Genomic DNA, 21,243 nt, shown 5'->3' with positions numbered 1-21,243 from the left:
TCGGCAGTCTTGTTAATTTAAATTTTTGTAGTTTCCTTAAGTGGAGTCTTAGGAAACTCCTACTCCTCATACGCGGTCTCACCGCGCTACTGCATTTGTCCTGCATTCAATTTTTAAGCAAAATCTTTACTTTATTATTTTCTAAACACAAAGGCGTTTGTACGATTGATTGTAAAACATTTTATTCGCCGGGAAGAGCTTGGCAAGAGGTCGCGTTAAGTGGTCGAGAGTACATAGCCCTCGACGACTTTGTCAGCCCACTCCACCGCCAAAACTTGCGTTCTGGGGTCAGAGCTAGCCAGCTATGCGTTTGTACGCGCATTGTATACATGACGGTTTTAAAATTCGCGGTTTTAAAATTACACTTTCAAGCGTGGATACATCGGCAAGGCCAAGTGCACGTATGCAAATCAGTGCGCAGTGTGCGCTTCTGCCAACAGCACGAATAATTACGGTTGTAGGTGCACATCGTAAATCCCGTGAAACGATGTCCTCCGGGGGGGGGGGGGGGGGGGGGCGGGGCAGTGCATTTAATGGGGTTCTCCTGCAAAAAGACAATGTCTCATGTGTAACTAAGCGTTTTGCGCACATGCGCTCACCGTTCAGCTAGGAGCGAGGGAAGAACAATACTGCCGGAGATATCTGCGTTTTTCCTCGCAGCCTCCGAAGCGCTTAATGACTAATTAAGCATGAACGCGCGTCTAGCTGCGAACATATTTGCGAAAATGAGCTACATTAATTTCTGATCAGGATAATGGAACGAGTTGGAGGCAGTATAATACAGCAACGTTTTCTTGGATTCAAACTTTATCCTTGTCATCAGCCGTGGCTAGTGGCACATACCGGAACTAGCGGGATCGTGGCGCAGATTTAGCCAATAACGAACAGCGAAAAAAAAAAAGAATATGAAATGCAACTGAAACGGAATTGTTACGTTATCCGGACTCATGTCCCACACGTGGCCGCCGAGCTATTTCAAGCTTCATTTAACTTTCTCGCAAAAAGGAACACGACAAACAAATAAGGCCTACATATCAGCTTTTCATCTTTCGGCAACATCCGTTTAGGATGCCACTGGAAACTCTATCTCCTATCGTGTACGTTAAAGAGGCTCTGAAAGGGGCTCTAATAAAGTTGCAGTCTACCGGGGATGTTAAAGCCCGTCGCTTCACGAATATTGTCCAGGAAGAATTTTTTTAATTCGCTTTGTAGAAACTAGTCAAAATTTGAATTACAGTGCCGTTGCGCCTTTCCCTCTCCTCTCGTCACGTTTTGCCCGCTGGAAAGTTGGCGCTCCTCCGCCGGTCCCACCTGCGGGGGAAGGCTTCCTGACCCGCTGGAGCTACGCGGCTTATTGGCCGCGGCCTTGGTAGCTGCCTGACGTCTGAAAGAATCTAACGAATAGCCACCTCTCAACATGTATACGTCGCTGCGAGCGACGGAGGAGGGCGCACGCATGAAAAAGTCGCCGGAAAGGACTCGCCAACTTTCGCGCGTGATTGTGGAGCCTCTGCTGCTTGTAGAAGAGCATTATTTGGCTCAGGTGTTCATGACAACAGCATGCACTGATTGAGCAAGTTGATGTCCTCTCCTCGGAAGGTGTTTCAGAGCCCCTTTAACACAGCTCCAACTCCGAAGCTGTAAGGTCGCGGTGGCTGTAGGCAAGTCATTCTGCGATGCCTCAGGTCTTTTGCCTTATACTAAGCCACTATTTGCCTTATTATTAGAGAACTGTGGCCAAGGCGCGGGGCCAAGTTTACTCGCCATTTTATTGCATTCATTCGCTTCCTGTAAACTACAGTGAGAACCGCTTCGTAATATATCTACATTTATGACGTCTATACGCATTACGGCCCGCCAGCTTAAGCTATATGCACGAATGGAGGGCGCAAACGCAGACGGCGCACAATTTAACAACAACATAGCGGCCACAGCGGAGAAATCTTAACTCTTGTGACGCTGGGCGGCGGAACCTAGCCTGCCAATGAATCGATAACCCCAAATATCCCCAGCCGCTTCGCGATTGTGCATGGGCGAATAAAAGTGATGCGAATAGTGCGGGGCCTACTCGCTCCGCTGTTCCGTTCGTATTTATTTTTACTGCGACAGTCCATACGAACGCATGAAGCGTTCTGAAAAGCCCAATGTTTTCGAGAGGGCTAAGTCGGCCTACTTGATTCATAAGCTGAGCGCCTCGAACACGGGGTAAAGAAAAAGGCTGTAAGCACAGTGTAGCCGTTTTCCCATTTTACTGCGCGCCCCGTGTTCGATAAGCACTGCCTCAAGCCTCGTGGCACCGTTTCGCACAGCATATAACATGCGGGTGTCCGCAGTCGCACGTCCTCGCGGAGCCGACAGAATGGCAGAAAAGCCCTTCATGTAGACTGAAGCCTCCACGGTTGCCAACATTGCCATTCCCCATACATTTTCCAACTTGGCAACTGACTACTGCGCCGGAGACTTGAGAGCGGCGCTGCCCTGACTCACAGAGCTCTTTTTTTTTCGCGCGCCCAGTGCATCGACGGGGCGGCCTGCAAAAAGATATGGCACATAAAAGCGTGCGAGTCTCGCGCTCGCGCTTTTCTCCCATACGAAGTCATGATGTACAGTGGTGCTCGACCAGGCCGGCGACTGACTTGAAAAAAATGCGGTGCTTGCAGCAGGCCACCTGTTGGGCAAGCAAGCTTGTCCTGTACGCCTCACTGCCTACCTCCTGTCATCTGACTTCCTTTCTTCTTCGAAGTGCCAGGCAACTTTACCAACACGTCAGTAACAATTGATATTTCTGAAATAAATATTCTTATCTGCATGACTTCCTATACTCTACGTAGCAAAAGCATGACGTTGCGAAAAAGAAGAAGATTTATTTTGGGCTTGTGTTGCATGAATAGCCAGCGCTTATGGATTGTGATTTTCTTCACTTCTATAGCCCCATTCGCGCTAAAATAATTCTCGGCATTTCTTGATGAAAGCAGATATGCTGCCACGAGGTGTAGAAAGTGTGATGAAAGTAAAGTTGAAAACCATCATCGCCATCATTATGAGCCAAGTGAAGCCCTCCGCGACCGCCCAATGTTAGCAAAAACTCTGAAACTAATGCAACTGTGAAACTTGAAACGAAGGGCTCTGAAAAGCTCAAAAAGTCGTCAGCAGGCGAGAAAAGCCTGAGACCATCAAAACAAATGTCACGTCTGCCGAAAGAAAATCGAGAAATACGATCTAAAAAAAAGAAACGAAAGTGGAGTCGTATTTTTCAAAATTTGTTTCTTTTTGTTGTTCCTTTCTCATTGGAAGCGTCAGCAGGTGACGCCAGGGTTGGCAGCCAGCAAACAATACCCCGCACCAGCTCCACATCAAAACCAGGCCTGATCAATAGCAAATAGTGAAAAGAAAGGAAGAAAAAAAACGCGAAATATTGCATCTGGATTTACTAATATCGAAAGTCTTGCGAGCTTGTTTTCTTGTAGTCACACTCAGAAAAAATGTTGAGCTGGACCGTTCATCAGCCGCGGCATGGAAAAAAATGCCTTCCATACAGTGCGTTCTAAACTACACTTTCCAGAATTCCTTTTTAACAACAAACAATTATCAGTACACGCAATCTGTTCTCGCAGGCAGGTTACGTGACCAGGCGGACACAAAGTAAGAGGACAAATGCCGTCGTCAGTCTTTAATTAACTAAAATCAATTACTCAACATTTTAGCTACTACAGCTAGAGTGCATATTTATATTAGAAACTTGGAAGGGGTAGCATTTCTATGCTTCTTCCTTTAGTGTAATTCTCCTAGCACGCGCGTATTCTGAGATATTCGCTTCCGCAATTTCAACTCAGTCCGCTTAATTGGGCATGAAGGGCAGTAACGATCGGCGCAAAACTCATCCATCGTGTGACGAAGCTGTTTCGCAGGGTGTTGGTTTCTTTCCCTTTGATAGCCGAAATTGAAAGCGCACCTTTGGCAGAGGAAACGCCATAGAACAGCTGCGTCAGCACCATGCATGTGCTACTTCGCGAATTGAGTTGGAAATCCGGAGGCTGTTATGATCGGAGGCCCCGACAGCGGGAACAGACGAGCCCGGCAGGCGCCATCGAACTATGTTTGACCAAACGTGCTGTCGTCCTGAGATGAGGTTTAGGAACGGCTCCTGGCGACGGCGAGCTGTGACAAAAGGCCTCTCATCCCTTCGTCCGGAGTATGGAATGCGGCATTGCTCCCGAACTGCGCCCTCACGTGGACCGGCAGAAAGACCCGAACAAAGGCGCCGGACCCGCCTCGCTCACTTGCACCTGCGCGGCCAGACAAAGCGGGGGCGGACACGGCTGATTCATCTTACCCTCTGGAATGCCCGGGGCCGTCAGGACGCCTCTTTCCCACGGAGAGCATCACCGCCTGCTAAGCCAACGACCTTATGCACATGATCAACCCGTCGGAAACCACATTCCAGGACGCCTCTTTCCCACGGAGGGGGTCACCGCCTGCTAAGCCAACGACCTTATGCACCTGCTCAACCGGTCGGAAACAATTCCAGGACCTCAAGGCGCCAGGATTTCTTATCGCCTGTGCACGTGTTTGTGGGGGCGGAGCGGTCACGGGGTTAGGGAAGGGACTATGAAGAGTGTGTCTGCCCATTGGACGCTTGATCAGCCACCGGTTTCCTTAGCTAGGTGCCTAGGGAATATCCACTGTATTTAAGCCGCGATTTGGCTGGTTTCACGGCACTTCATCTCTGACTTTTGGTCTCCCTACTTCTCTTGTAAATATGTAAATAAACCTTCAAGTTTTCCAACCCTCCTGAAGGCTTCCCTCCGTCGTCTGCAGAGTTCATCGTCATGCGCTGAAGACCTCGGTCCCGATACCCAAGCATATCAACTGGTGGCAGCGGTGGGATGGTCTGCGCCTGGTCCTGACTCTGGTATGGTAAGTGCGCGGTCTTTCTCTTGGAGCATTGCCAGGTTTTACAACTTTGGAAAATTGTTAGCCTAGGTAATCGAAGGTTGGTATAAGAGGCAGCCGGGGCTCCTCTGACCACGTGAGTAGAGACTTGCCGTTGCTTAAATAGTCATGGATTGGAAGAAGCTGCGCAAACCAGACCTAGTTCTCGTATGCGGGGAATTGGGCATTGTTTGTGGGTCGATCCGTAGGAAAACTGAATTGATTAGGGCAATTGAGGATTTCGGTGCGGACGAGGAGGAGATAGTAGAATGTTGGGAGCTAATTAAGGAGGAGTTGGAGAAGGAAAAGGAACAAAGGAAGCGCGAAGAGCAGGAAAGAGAGCATGAAAGAGAGATCGAGGAAAAACGGCTCGATCTACAGATAGCTCAGGCCGCCCAGGCAGAACGCACTAGGCTAGAGGTGCCGAACATAGTGGCAAGCCAGGAAGCATCAAAAATTAAAATAAAGGACCTCTTACAACCGTACAAACTTGGAGAGGACATAGGGCTCTTTCTCGTGAACTTTGAGCGGGCATGTGAAAGTTGCGAGTTTCCGACCGAGTCTTGGCCGCAGAAACTTCTGACCATTCTTCCATGTGAGGCGGCACAAGTACTCGCTCGTCTGGCAAAAGAAGAGGCGGCAGACTATACTAAAGTAAAGGCAGCACTCCTTAAGAAGTATCGCCTGTCCGCAGAGGCCTTTCGGCGCCGCTTCAGGGAAGCCAGAAAACAGCCCAATCAGTCACTTCCGGATTTTGCGTATAACCTTAAGGCAGACCTGAAGGAATGGCTAAAGGGAGAACAGGCTTACGGAACTCACGATAAAGTAATAGAGGTGATCTGCCTGGAGCAGTTTTTTGGCTCTTTGAGGGAAGAAATGCGCGTGTGGGTGCAGGACAGGCCGGGAAATAAAACCCTAGAAAGTGCAGCAGAGCTGGCCGAAGAGTTCTATGCCAAGCGCGTAGCAGAGGGTGCGCGTGCCCCCGTAAGCCCCAAAGTAGAAAAAAAAATTTCCACGGATCCAGACAGGAGGGGCAGCAAGCCGCAACTGGGAGCGGAACGAGGGCCACAAAGCAGATTCTAGCAGCCCCACAAAGGAGGCGACCGAAAAAGAGAGGGATAAGGCTTTTGAAGCCAGAAAGAAACCAGTGTGTTTCCGTTGTCACGAGCCCGGTCACTTCGCCCACGCTTGCAGGAAGCAGGAAATCGTTCTCTCCTTGGTGGAGGCGGGCGATGAGAACATGCACCTGCTAGAGCCATACCTGAAAGACATGCAGGTTAATGGAAAACCGTGCCGGGTTCTGAGGGACTCCGCGGCCACCATGGACGTAATCCACCCCACGTACGTGAACGCAGCTGATTTTACTGGGGAATGTGCAGGGATTAGGCAGGTGGCCGAAGAGAATAGCGCCTGCTTGCCGATCGCACGAGTTAGAATAGAGGGCCCGTTTGGCGTTCTGGACACGGAGGCAGCGGTATCACCGAATATGCCGGAAAAATTTCCGTACCTCTTTTCAAATCGGTCGGAGCAGATGCACCAAGAGGGTCGTAGTTTCGGCGATTGAACCGTCCAGGCGCTCACTCGTGCGAAGGCTCGCGAGATTGCAGCTGAAGTAAATCGTAGGAAGAACGAAGGCTCTCCCAGGACGGGTCAGGCAGGGGCAAACCCAGGAGGCGATGCTTCTGAGACGAGCGGAGAGGCTCGCGGCAGAAACAGATGCAACGCCGAGTACAAGGACTCAAAGGGGGTCCAGTTCGATCAGCTCGTGGTGCCGCAGCAATACCGCGCAGGCATCCTTAAATTGTGCCATGTTGGGGGTTGGTCTTGCCACCTTGGAGTGAAGAAAACTAAAGCTAGGCTTCTACAGGAGTTTTATTGGCCTGGCTGCGTCAGGGATGTCAAGCAGTTTGTAAAGTCCTGCGACATCTGTCAGCGTGTCGGAAAGCCAGGGGATTTAAGGAAGTCTCCGATGAAGTTAGTGCCCGTGATTAGCGAACCCTTCCGTCATTTGGTGGGGGACGTGGTCGGTCCTCTACCAGTGACTCAGTCGGGCTACCGCTAGCGAAAAGGGCGGGAAAACGGGAATGCCGACGGTCTCAGTCGTAGCTTTCCTGCATAATCTGGCGTAAAATGCCCTAATGCTCGAGAAAAGCTACCGTATCATTTTTGGTTTTTGTTTTTTTTTCTCGCTTCTCCGTACCTACCTCATTGCCGAGAAAAAAAGTTTCTTACCAAATTTCACACGCATGACTTTTGCGAAAAAGGGAAAAACAAAGAGGAACTAGTTTTGGTTCAGCAGACTTCCGGGCGTGAGCTGTTGGCGAGGGTTAAGTCGTCCAAAATTTGCAGCCATATTGCTCTGTATTAAAGACCTGGCAATGTTCTGAGGCTGGCCGCGTGCTGCCTAGCCGGAGGTAGGGGCTGAGCTCAGATCTGATCGCTAATGCTCCGTTGAGAACCCTTGCCAGCTGTGCAGGTCAAGTGGGCTGACTACTACGAGGCCGACTGGGACTCTGACGCCCATTCGTGGTGCACCGACCAGCTGCAACCACTTCGTGGCGTCTTCTTGGCGGCGGACCGCTGCCACCAGTTGATATGCTTGGGTATCGGGACCGAGGTTTTCACCGCATGACGATGAACTCTGCAGACGACGGAGGGAAGCCTTCAGGAGGGTTGGAAAACTTGAAGGTTTATTTACATATTTACAAGAGAAGTAGGGAGACCAAAAGTCAGAGATGAAGTGCCGTGAAACCAGCCAAATCGCGGCTTAAATACAGTGGATATTCCCTAGGCACCTAGCTAGGGAAACCGGTGGCTGATCAAGCGTCCAATGGGCAGACACACTCTTCATAGTCTCTTCCCTAACCCCGTGACCGCTCCGCCCCCCCCAAACACGTGCACAGGCGATAAGAAATCCTGGCGCCTTGAGGTCCTGGAATTGTTTCCGACCGGTTGAGCAGGTGCATAAGGTCGTTGGCTTAGCAGGCGGTGACCCCCTCCGTGGGAAAGAGGCGTCCTGGAATGTGGTTTCCGACGGGTTGATCATGTGCATAAGGTCGTTGGCTTAGCAGGCGGTGATGCTCTCCGTGGGAAAGAGGCGTCCTGACGGCCCCGGGCATTCCAGAGGGTAAGATGAATCAGCCGTGTCCGCCCCCGCTTTGTCTGGCCGCGCAAGTGCAAGCGAGCGAGGCGGGTCCGGCGCCTGTGTTCGCGTCTTTCTGCCGGTCCACGTGAGGGCGCAGTTCGGGAGCAATGCCGCATTCCATACTCCGGACGAAGGGATGAGAGGCCTTTCGTCACAGCTCACCGTCGCCAGGAGCCGTTCCTAATCCTCCTCTCAGGACGACAGCACCTTTGGTCAAACATAGTTCGATGGCGCCTGCCGGGCTCGTCTGTTCCCGCTGTCGGGGCCTCCGATCATAACAAGGCGAATACCTCGGAGCACGCCCGTGCTAGGAAAAATTCTACAAGATGGAGCAGTCAAATGCGACCACCTCTAAGTTTGCAATGTAAACTTGCACGCTAGCTGCAGTGTCTAGAAAGTTTATTAATTGATATTAGTTAACTAGGAGGTTGACGCCGGCAATTATCTTCTAACCTTCTGTCCGCCTCGTGGCAGAATCTGCGTGCGAAAATATTTTTCGTGTGCTTGCTGGTCGGTTGTCTTTAAAAAATACTGAAAATGTGATTTTCGACAGCTTGTATGGTCGCGTGAATACCGTTTTATTCAGAAACAAGCTGTCTGTTCCGCTACAAAGTAAAAAAGCGTTCTGAGCTATTTTGAGGTTTTAATTCCGCTTGTTTAAAAACAGATTGCCCTGCAATGTTATAAGTAGTCTACTAGGCCCGTCTGATTCCGCTGTTTATGTTGAGCCTTTATTAGCCAATTATTAATGCTCGTTCTCTTCGATCAGATATACGAATGGCAGCATATGGTAGTAGATCGAAATAACGGTAGTACCCCCCCCCCCCCCATAGTAGCTTTTACACCTGCTTGCTTCGTTTATCCTTCTAATGAGCTGCCTTTTTTTTCGGTGCTTTGCGCACTAAAAATCCTTTTAGTCTTTTTCAAGCGTTCTGTGCTCTTCCAGCATGATAGGGTGACATTAATCACAGCCTTTTTTTTCTGTATCACTTGCTGTATATTGGCCCCAGAAGATTCTTTATCGCAGACACGACGGCAGCGTACCCTGCACACATTCTCCCGTTCTACGCATCAAAGAGAAATCAATAAATAACTCCAACGAGGGCCGACACATCAAAGACGCATCGCGGGTGCGATGAGAGCACTTAGCCAGCTTTTATTAGTGCATGTAATAAAATGCTGAAAGAAGCTCTTGCAGCCACTGGTGTGCATTAAGGAATATGGGATGGCTGCCGATTGGAGAGGAAGTTGCCACACAGCAGCGGCTTCCTGAAAACACAGGAGCTGAGCACGACATTTTTAGCCGGGCAGTAGAGTGGTGATAAGGTTCAGTGTGCTGTAGAATACAGACAGAAAATGTTAAATCCTTTGCTTCGAAGCGCGAAAACTTTTTCACACGAACAGGCGGACTTTTTCGTCTGGCATGAGCAGGAAGCACGCACGCAGATGACAACTGGCCATGTCGTCTACGTGCGCAATGCTTGCGGTGGAGCACTTTTTAGGCAACCATCAGGACAGCGAGCGAGTTGTGTTTAATTATTCTGGATGCACAGTTCTTCGTGGCACACAAAAAAAAACTACACTGGCCAGATTTCGAGATTACGTACACATTGCAGCAGGTTTCTGGAGAAATTGTCCCAGGTACTGTACCGCTCAATACGACCTCAATACGACTGCTCAACACGACAGTGTCCAGACTGCGCTGGGAAGCATGTTGGTGGGGCGGTCACATAGTGAGCCCCCCCCTAAAAAAAGGAACACGTAGAGTGGAGAGGGTCATGTGCCATTCCAGAAACTCCTATCAATTCTTAAGCGCTAGAGACGAACACTGTACGGCTTTTCTTCCAGTGAGTCGATGTGATTTTCTTTTCTCCATGCCTAAGAGAAAACAACCTCCCAAGGTCTTTTATTTACTTTCTTTATGTTTACGAGATGCAAACACACAGAGCGAAGCCCAGTGTGCACCTGCGCACTGACATCTGTCGCGGGAAGATGCCGGCAGACCAAATGACCGCGCTGAGTACTTCCTGGATGCTCCACGTATGTCCCCCCGAGGATCAGCGGAACTCGGCTAACTTGACACTTCACTCCGGTTTCTTGATTTTTCCTCCGCTTCGGCCTCTACAGGTAAGTCGGGAAGGCCGAACGTCGGCCGAAGAAGGAAACCGTGACTCCCATCAGGGCCTCTCAGTACTCGTGCGGCCTCGAATCAACCGAGTAAAGAGGACCCTCTCCGGACCCAGGGCGGCCAAGCCAGAGCGCCACTGCGAGGCCTACCGTGGCGCTGCCTCGCGTGGCCACCCTTGGCGGCAGGTGCGCGCCGCAATGGGCCAGGCGCGTGAGCAAGGAGGGTTGCTGTACTCACGCGGCAGCTGGGAAGGCTTCCGGCGGATGTAGCACTGCAGCACGCTGCAGAGTCCTTGGCGGAAGTTGTTGTTGAAGCCGCCGTAGATGATGGGGTTCAGCAGGCTGTTGGAGTAGGCAATGTACGTGGCCACAGACGAGGCCTCGGTGAACCAGTCTGGCATCTGAAACGAAAGGCATTCGGGAGTTGAACTATAGCGTACAGCTTGCGAAGTCACCAAAGCTGCGCTCTGTTGGAGCGAGAGAGAGCGGACACTTACATGCCGAGGCGACCGATTTTTTCAGTGGGGTGTCTGGCAGGAAGGCAAATCACTAGAAAGCACGCGAAAGAGGTAGCCTGACCCAACACCATCCGTTATAAGGCATCGGTGAAAGTGGCTGTTTCTTCAGCAGCATACGTCCTTGCACCTAAATCGAAAATGTTTCTTTTGCTTCTTGGCATCGTTGCGAGCCTTGCACTGGACATCACCCTCAAAGACACAATTTCTATCCACCCCAACAGAACATTCGCTGAGTTTGCATCGGCTTCCCGTTGCCTTGAATCCATTTTTTCTAGAGAATCCATAGGGATTCGGCTTACATCTCAGAAATATCGCATTGCAATAAATATTCACGGCCGGCTGTGGCTGTGAGCCGTTTTCAAAAACGTCGATTTCCATCTCCGCGGGATGGCCGGAGGTGCGACGTGCAAATTGTGTGGGCGCGATAAGGCCGACGCCTATCGACCGCCGTTTTTGGGTCTTCCTTCCGAAGGTTCCTGACATTGTGTCGACCTCTCACTGTTGCGATAGGCAGCTGAAAGATCAGCCACTTTCCCGACCTAAAATTCTAGATGGCGGCATCACCAATCGCTGGTCCAACAATGCCAGTCCAAGCGATTTTCTTTGCTTTCAGTTCTACAAGCCTAGGCATGAACAGAAGGGAAGCTGCTGCATGCTTTCCCATGCGTTGGCGCGCGTTGCGCTCTGTGTTTAACTAATTTCTTACAACTATGTTTCTTCAGTGTCGCCTATCTGCAGTGACATTATTGTTAAAATTTTCAGCTTTCGATGAACAACTCCTCCTTGCCCTTAAACTGTTGAACGGTGTCATCTGTTTCTCACTTATCTTTGACGTGGTCGTTTTCAAACTATGTTACGTGATGTGCGCGCTTTTGCGCTCGAAGGCAAAAATTAAGAAGGGCACAGCTTGTAATTGCTAAACAACTGATTCTAAATCTTTAGATACATGCCTCTTTGTCGCGTAGTTTTGAGTCTCCGAACTGCGAGTAGAGCACGATGACTTGGAGCGGCATCCAGCAGATGACGAAGGCGATGAGGACCGTGCATACCATTGTGATTACCTGAAGGGATAGAAAAAAAAACGAAAAAGAAAAGAAACCGTAAGCAACGTGATTTCCACATCCAGCTAGAAGCTTGCCGTCGCGAACGGCACTTTCTCAACAAGGAGCACTGGCATCAGCTACGGCTAATTACAGGCTCTAGTAATTATTAAAGCACTAACGATGCTATAGATTGGCACCTCGTTTTCTCATTTACAACAGCGGACTCAGATACTCGCAGATCCTCGCTGATGTTGCGCTGCACACATGGTCAGAAAAAAGCGCCCGTTATTTGTTTTGGCCTCATCCTATATTCAGTGTATACACATGGTGTTTATTGATTAGAATTCCCCTTTTTATCGCTTGATCTCACGAGCACAACTTACGGCACAGAGGAGGATGCGCTACGCTGGCTGCGTGACTATGGCGTGCAGGAGGTGAGCACAAATTCACCACTTCGGGTCCACCCGAGTCAGGCGATTTTTGGTGGAAGTTAAATACAAAGCACCTCTGTACTGAGGTTTTGATGCTGAATGAGGAAGGCTGAAAACAATCAGGAGCCCTCCAGTGTGACGTGACTCGGAGCCCATAGTGCTGGCACGAAAAGAACCCATTAGCCATAGCCATAAAGAGGGGGTTGCACTGGCAGCAACCAACAGGTTAATTCACTAGGACGAGGAGGAAGATGTGATTTTCATACCAACAACAGTATCCTCTGCTTTCTGTGTGAATAAAGCCTGAATGTGGAGGAACGTACGTCGTAACCTACTGCATATGCACTGCCAGCTGCACTCAATGTAGATAGAAGGAACTACACATTTGAAAGTTTCACTGTTGCGAGCAATGACATGTATTCTGCAGGCATGATGCGGGCGAAAGTTGGGTAATAAAACTGGGTTAGCGTGAACTAGTTGCTTGTAAGGCGTTTATATTTGGGCTCTGCTGATTACTCATCCAATATGTGCTTGTCGGAAATAGCTGCCATTGATTTGTGCTGTATATTTTGCGATGTCACCCCGCTTGAGTGCCTTCCGAAGAATGGTCCTAGAATGTCCTGAGTGAAGAGTCAGCCGAGCCACAGGTACCTGTTACACTGCTTGCGCTGAAATTACAAAACATGTCCTAACAGCGCAAGCTTCAGGCTACTTAATTTAGGGAACGCGACAATTTTTTATTTGGTCTAGATGAATTGAGATTATACTGCTTAAATAGTAAACAAGAAATTCCTGATATGAAGGCGATTAACAGTCACAGAAGCATTTAAACGGTTGTAAGTTTGTTTCTGTAAAGCCACATGATGTGCACTGTAATTTCTAATGACACGACAGAGAATGGACACTATGGTAACTATGACTACTTCAATCAGTGATTCAATATTGTTGATTTGAATTAAATTTTTGAGCAGATACTTTCATCACCAAAATGGCTCTTTAGGTTGCAAATAGGACAATTGGGCCCCAGACTAGCTTAAACATTCGACTGCGGAAGAAGTGCTCCCCTTGCCCCCTCCTTCCAACATAAAGCAATAGAACATGAGCAATGTTCTGCTTATGTTTTCTGCTCATTTCTCTACTAAATTTGAAAATGAATTTTAAATATTATACACAGGAGAAAGGCTAGTTAAAAATAAAAAAAACTGTTCTTGTCGCACGCAGCTTTGGAGTTATCAATAAATATTGCAAAAGTTTAAAATGGCCTTGAATTAGCTTGTTGCTAAACAAAAATAATTCCGGTATTAGCAGTTAATCCGAAGGAAGCGATAAACGTTTGCTCTTGCTAAGCCATGCTTGTTCCTATCGCTATCCCGCAGAAATCTCTCCTAAGTTGGTTGTTGTATCTGCTTGGAAAGTTCGTTTCGTGTATTTTCAGCTCGAAAACTTGCCAAAAAACGCGACCATTGCCGCTGCATTTACTGCGCCAGAGCCACATACAGGCCTTAGTTTTAAGTTACAGCGAGTGAGGACCGACCAATCATTAGATTAACGCCTAGTCGCGGCGCGAAGGTCCGAAATGAACGAGAGGAGGAGAGGGCGTAAAAGGTAATTAATAAAGCTAGTTTTACTATTTAGACGTTCTCTGATTAGGAGAGGTAAAATGACTTTTTTTAAATCTTGAATTCCCCTCTTAACTTCCACCACGTCGACTGACTCATGCCGGCGAAATGGGGGGGGCGGAGCGTCGCTTGCGACAAAAAAGAAAGGCGAAAAGATCAAAATTGAATAAAATATAATTGTTGCTTTATTCCGGCGTAGGACTACTTTTGAAGCGGGCTTCGCGCAGTATTTGCCATTCGGCCAGTAGAGCCGTCGCCTCGTTTTGAAAGTCAGCACTACCCAATGAAACTACGACGAACACTTGAAGGTAGAGTTTGGTCATCTGCCGCCGCGGTGGCTCAGTGGTTACGGCGCTCGGCTTCTGCCCCGAAAGACGTGGGTCCGATCCCGGCCGCGGCGGTCGAATTTCGATGGAGGCGAAATTCTAGAGGCCCGTGTACTGTGCGACGTCAGCGCACGTTAAAGAACCCCAGGTGGTCGAAATTTCCGGAGCCCTCCACTACGGCGTCTCTTAGTAGCCGGAGTCGCTTTGAGGCGTTAAGCCCTCATAAACCATAAACCAGTTTAGTCAGCTAATAAGCGTCCGAATTCATAATTCTATTGAAAGTCAGAGCGGCTCGTCGTCGGCCGGTAACCGCGCGCTACAGCCAATCACGATAGAATAGTCAGGGTGCTGATGAACCCCGATCGGTCATTGCGTGAGAACAGCTGTATGAACCCAGCCTCCTAATAAGCTGGCGCCAGCTCTACAGCACGAAACACGGTTCATGGCTGGCGCGGGTGCGAGACGCGTGCTGGCGGAGCCCACTCAGTTGACGCAGACGCCTCTAGGACGTGACCACCGCAGAGTTCACAACCAGCACACTTGTGGCGTTGCTTCTGAAAAGCGAAAAGGACTGCATAAGGCAAAGAAGAAATTGACTGCGCTTCTTCCTCGCCCTAAGGGTTTGCTGCTGAGGGCGACCAGCTAAAACACACGTTCGGCTAATCCCCGCGGGTGCCGCCATTAGCGATAATGACGCGCGACTATAACTGGCAACGACAACTTGTGCTCACCGATCTGTAAAGAACGATGTCGTCAGTTGCTTAAAGGGCTTTATTTAAGCGCTGCGGGACTGATTCCTCTTTCATTATTATCGGTTAGGTATAGGCCTAAAGTGCTTTGGACCCGCTTTAGTCAAAGCTGCTGCGTTTTCACCGGTGCTGCCGATGTTGCGCCCTTCGCAGAACAGGCGCTCTCAACTTAACTTACCGTGCCTAGATTAGGCTTCAAACTGCTGCTTAGTTGCGAAAGGGTGTTTTTTTTTTCAGTTTGAACCGAAGCTTATCCCTAGAAACAATAAAGCGCAGTCTTTCTCTGTAATCTAACGAGAAAGTAAGAAGGACGCGCCCAATCTAGACTGTTTGGTCTCGCAATTACTATCAGCACTGACGGCTGATTTAGCCGTCGCTCACTCTCCCACCCTCCCAGCCACCGAGACTTAAAAGTTTTGCTGTTGGCTTCAGCCGCCTGTTCCGCCCAATCGTTCCCCTGTGCTTCGGGCAGAAATGTTTCGAATTTTCAGCTACACTTTCAAGCGCACTCATTCCGCCTGCGCGCGGAGAATTAGGGCAATTGGGCTGAGTATTTGTCTTCATCTTGGCTCGAACTTAATCCGTGGCGCGTCTTACGCGGGGAGCGGCAGCAGGAGAACAATGCGCACTTTATCGCAGAGCCTGTTTCGCCCGCTTTTCTCGGACTGCTACGAGTGAGCGGAAGCAATTAGGCAGACGGTCCAGTGCGCTGCATAGGGCGCCGTTGTAAGAAACACACGTGAGGGAGCACTTAATTATAACGCGGTCTGACGCTGACGCGCACTGCCCGGCCGCCGCGCAGACAACGTCAAAGGGCCTCTGCACCGTCGCTGCGAGAACTGAAGCTTCCCAGTGGTTCCCTTTCACCCCTCGGCGTGTGAGCTGATTCACGTCAGCAAAGCACTCGCGCACGCCTATGTACAGAGATGCGCAGACGGGCAGCGCGCTGTCTGCGAGCTTAAACGCAGCGCGCAATTCCCTCGCGCTGCGCAATTAGGCTTACGCGAGCCCCACCGGCGCTGCTGTCCTAATTTTAACTAGAGGTGGGACGGAAAGGAAAGCGAGCAATAGAAATATATTTTAAACTGTCTGCTCTGAGAAGAACAGCTGTACTACGCAGACGCAGATTTGAATTCCTTTTTTTTGTTCGCAACGTATTGCAAACGCTTCATTTGGCGGAGAACAGGGCCGCCAAGTTGTACTCGCATTATCGTATTAGCCCACGGCCCTGAGCCATCACTTCCATTGCTCTTGCAAAGGTAAATAACGGAACACCGCCTGTACCGCCGACGAAACGCAAAGTGCGTTCTGGCGTAGGCGTTACTAGTAGATACGTCTATGTTACAGTTATTTGTGGCTTTCATCCTGCACCATTTGTCACGTCTGAAATCGCAAATGGTCGGAAACGACGCATCTTCACTAATGAGAACGACGAACACTTCCTAACAGCGGCAAGTTTAGGCTTAGGGACCCGCCCTCCCCATTCTTTCCTCTGTGGTTGCCAACCAAATACATTCACGCGTGTGCCCGTTCCGCAAAGTGATGCGCGCAAACCTGCGCACGCGCGGGTAAAATAGTTGCAGAATGTGGCAATCTTCAAACAGGAAACGGAGAGTCGCAAGTAGTGGTGATGATAGTGAATTTTTTATGGCGCAAAGGCATCGGCGGCCAAAGAGCGCCATGGCACAAGGTATTTCCGTTTTGCTCAAGGTGTGGTCAAAGACACATTTCCCAAGACTTTCACCCTGAATAAGCCGAGCACCAGGCCAGGGGAAGCTTGTACCCATTGTATCACCGGTGGGTACCCGGCGGCACTGGGGATCGAACTCCGCACCTCCTGCATGCGAGGTGGATGCACCTTCCGCATGCGAGGCGGATGCTCAACCACTAGGCCACCACTTAATCAATCAGTAATTAAATCCCAATGAATGACGGTGGTAAGGCCAGCCCATTCACACGATTACCGCAATTTTTTTACTTCACATCCACGCCTGTAGCTCGTCATCATTTTTGCCTGGTGCTCGGCTTCTTTAGGGTGAAAAATGCTCGGGAAATGGGTCTTTGACCCCACCTTGAGTAGACGAAAAAAACACCTTGTGCCATGGCGCTCTTTGGCCACTAACGCCCTTCCGCCATAAAAATTCATCATCATCATAATCATCACCATCACCATCAGTGCGTCATCATTCGCTAACTTATTGTATTATAAAAGAAGCGGAGCTCAAAATGATTCCAAACTGGAAATTTTCAAAGAAAGCGTCAGAAATTAAAGCAAATATAGCCGAAGGGGAACACCCTATGTTTACTGAAATATTGTGAAGGGACAATTTGCCGTCTTCCATACCAAAACTCTGCAGCTCAGCACCCGCAGGTGCGTTACAGGCAGCTTATGTTCCCCTTAACATGGATACTTCCTCACCTCGTCCTCACCCCTCCACTTCCGGTCCCCATATACATAAGCAAAATAAGCGTCTGCTCTACTGCAGGCCCGTATTACTAACGACATTGAGAGTGCGTTAATATAATGAATTGTTCATACGCAAATTACGACTCATAGTGCAGTTCACAAATATTTAATCAAATAAACTATAAGCCTCGCATGAGACAGGCTCCGAAATTGACACAGCAGGTCTGATTTAGTTATAACTTTAAGAGTTTAGAGAAAAAGACCAAACTGCAGCGAAATCTCTTTTCCTTTACAAACTTAAGCATCTGCACTAATTTCAAACTCTTATGATAGACTCGTTGCATATGTCTGGCAAAAGAATCCGGTTCTATCGACGATTCGTCAGTGTTGCAACGTGTAGCCGATGGACGTTCAGCTTACATATTAAGAAATGCTAGCAAAGTACTGCAGTTTATTCAGCGAATATCCAAAAACCAGTTCTGAAACGAGCGCTCACTTGCGTTACTATACTTCCAACCTAAGTGACCGCACCCTAAATGTACTTATCCCCGGACGAATATACTTGTCAAGAGCACACCATTTTATCAGGAGCATTGCAGAGTAAAATAGACTGATTAAAGCGCAGGTGCAGACCAGAAATGCAATCTTACTGATTTTCATCGCGCACCGCCATTTCGTAACGCCCTCGGGCAATGCGGGATAAGCCTTTGGAGGAAAACACACAAACAAATTGGCGGTGGTTTAGCTCTGGTTAAACCTGGAGTGACGCGATAGCTACAGCTGGCCGAGTGGAACTTGGTCGCGTCACCAACCACGTGATCAGCCACGGCGCCGCGCCGCCGGCAGCTGCTCCGCACCACGAGACCAACCACGTGACAGCGTGGCGGCGCAGGCACAGGGTGGCGGCACCGCCACGCTGAAGGCTCGAAATGCTACCGCAATGCAGCTATCGCTACAAAACGAAAGGCCGGGGGGGGGGGGGGGGGGGGAGTTGGGGCAGGGGTAGGGAGAGGGTTACTCTCATTAGAGTTGAAAGATTTCGCACGGTGTTTGCTGCTTCTTTGCTACCGCGCGTCGAGCAGTGTAGGATAGGAAATATGCAGACAGGGGAGGACTTCGAAGCGGACGCGCTAGAGACTTGCTTTGGTAGGATTAAAGGTGAGAATGCATCAGAAATGAAAAAATGAAAAAAAGGGATTAAATAAAGCAGGCGAATCGAGAAGGCAAAGAAAGAGAAAAAAAAACGATACAATTTCTCCGAGACGACCATCCCGATTATAAAAAAGGAAATTGTGCTGGTGAAGCAGACATTATTTCTGTGGCTTTATACAAATACACAGACTCCGAGGGAAAGGATAGCCGGAACGTTTAAGCTTGCGCAAATCGGCTGAAACAGAATTTCTGAAAACCTATACCTCGGTGGCGAGGAACAGAGGCAAGGGAACGCGGGCCGCATTTTGCAACGACTTTTTTTCTCCTTTCTTTCTTTGTTTACCATTGGTGAGATCCGCCTTTGATATAGCAAAGTCAGCGAAAGACACCGGCACCTGCCAATGATTGAAGAGCAAAAAAAAAAAAAAACAGGAAACCACGGTAAGAACACGTCTGTGTAACGAAAGTGTGATCGATCTCGGTGCACGAAAACAGATCCGCGTGAACGGTACTTCAAGCAACTGTAATCGCCAGTGTTTGCTGCTCCAGGACAACAGAATATGCAGGCAGCCAGGGCAGGATGCAGGGGTTTCACCCAGAAACTGAACTTATAGGGAGGGAGGGTTCTCTACATTTCTAAGGCGGTGGGGGGGGGGGGGGGGGGCGACGTTGAGTGTAGAAGAGAGACGGCGGCAGTCATTTGTAATTTTTTATTTCTATAATTCATTTGCCGCGTAGGAAACGCATTGTTTATGTCTCGAATACTTACGACAAATATTTAGAACAATCACTTGACTCACACAATGACTGAAGTCGCATTTATGAACAGACAAAACTAAAGAACAAAGTGTACACAAAATGTGGCGAGAAACTGCGGTTAAAAAATGTTATAGAAATCGTCGCCGTAGAGTTACAGGCAAGCGCATAACGCGCAGCCTCAACAGCCACCCTCCGTCTCCCGAACGATCTGACTACCGCCGCTCATTGCTCTGCGCATCACGACAGCGATGCTCTAATTCGACGCACCCGGCAGAGGCATCGCTGCCAGACGCAGCCGCTCAAGCACGCAGTGCGTATCTCCTCCGGCTCGGACGGACTGTGCGCCATCACCCGACTATTTGGAGGTCGGAAGATTGCTTGCGGTGGCGTCGTTACATTACGTGACGACGTTAGAAGGCTCCTCCATTTGACGGCGATAACAACGGCAACTCCGTCTCTTGCTCCCATTCCGCCGCGCACCGCGAGGCTCCGTTGTGCAGCGACGCGGCTCGCTCGGCACCGGGCTCCCTTCGCTCACCTGCGACGGCCGGACCGCTCGCCCGGGGCCATCAGCGAACACAGTGGCGCAGTTATCTGACACCGCGTCAGGAGCTCCGCCAGGCGAGTTTTGACATGGTAAGCCGGAATGGCTTACCTTGCGTTCGCCTAATCGCCGACTGGATGCGCGGGAGAGCTGGGCTCTGCCGGCTCTGCCGAGCACACGGCTTGTGAGAGCTCCATCGACCGCTGGCCCTGCTGTGCACAGCTGCCGGTCGACGTCACGCAAAGAAACGAACGCGAGATGCGCCAGCCATGTCCGTCGCCGAGTAGACGTGTCTTCCGCACCGAGCCAAGTTCAAGCCTAGCTTGGTACAGACCTTTCCATCTGGCAAGGAGGATGTCGGGACGCTCACTCTCTGAGCTGCACCACACCCCTTAGTGCAGTTAGCGGCGTAAATCACTCGCGTTTTGCAACACAATGCAGAAGAGGCTTCATCAATGACACCAGAGACCAAAGGCTCCGCCAGATCGGGCTGAGACCGCGGCTTAGACAAATGTGACTAGAATAAAATTTTTCTGCCTAACAAAAAAGGCTTTATCATTGTACAGCACATAGCGTAGCTGTGTAACGCTGTAGCTCACGGATAGCCTCTTTTGTAGGAATCTGGACGAACACAAACAACGAATACAGTGCTTCCATGATACGGCAAACAAGAAGTGAGAGTGATCGAGAGACCAAGGGCTTTTGACAGGGCTGGGGAAGAGGTCACATAACTTAATAATGAAGTCACATTAGGAAAGAAAATGAAACATTAGATCGAGCTAGACACAACGAATGAATAGGAGTAATCGTGGAGAAGATTAGTGGACTAAGTGAGGGAGACAACAGCGAGACGCTGAGCACCGGTCACGTGATGGTGTCTACTCTGCAGACTTGGTTTTTAGACGGCGACTAGCCAGCCATAAGCTCGCCGCCCTAAACAATGCTAAATGAACTGCCAGTAATATAAAGCAACGTCTGTAAGTTGGCGGACTGTCAGCCTGCTTTCTTAGTTGCACTTTAAGAGCCAGCCGGTTCTGCAAGTATAAAACCGAAGCTTGGGCGAGTTGGTAATCCACTGTGTAGAAACAACGCGAATTGAAGCTGAGGGCGAACGAAGACACACAAGGATGAGTGCTAAATTTTAACTGAAGTTTATGCTTGGCCCGCGGAAATATATACACGAGGCTCAACCAACAAATGTAACACATGTCGACAATCGCCGGAGAAGACGCATACTAACAACTACCGATGGCTGGCGGAAACAGCGGAGTGATTCAGTCGTGGCTAAAAACATTAGTTCACTTGCTGTTATTGCCACAGAGGGACTGCTGACACATGCTTCCTTTACACTTGTGATTTGTGCCACTTCAAAAACTTCACGAGTGAGCTGACTGTTATATCTGTTTATCACTCTCGTTTCCCTTAAGTGTGGTCTGCATGTTTTGCGGTCACAATTCTTGCGATGTGTGCCAAGGTGTCCTTTCACCGCTT

The 21,243-nt window shown here is 49.6% G+C and overlaps 1 protein-coding gene across 1 annotated transcript in view; it reads right to left on the bottom strand.

Moving 5' to 3' along the window:
- Nucleotides 1-21,243, bottom strand: part of LOC144114924 (QRFP-like peptide receptor) — a 587,744-nt gene that overhangs the window by 280,164 nt on the left and 286,337 nt on the right. The window contains exons 4-5 of the mRNA XM_077648955.1: nucleotides 11,673-11,783; nucleotides 10,443-10,605 (exon numbers count right to left, since the gene is read on the bottom strand). Of these exons, the coding sequence (XP_077505081.1) occupies nucleotides 10,443-10,605; nucleotides 11,673-11,783 (274 nt within the window). The remainder of the gene's footprint in view (nucleotides 1-10,442; nucleotides 10,606-11,672; nucleotides 11,784-21,243) is intronic.

This window comes from Amblyomma americanum, chromosome 1 (genome assembly GCF_052857255.1).
Source record: "Amblyomma americanum isolate KBUSLIRL-KWMA chromosome 1, ASM5285725v1, whole genome shotgun sequence".
Lineage (NCBI taxonomy): Eukaryota > Metazoa > Arthropoda > Arachnida > Ixodida > Ixodidae > Amblyomma > Amblyomma americanum.
The sequence above is the reverse complement of the archived record's forward strand: the minus strand, read 5'-3'. Positions and strand labels throughout refer to the sequence as shown.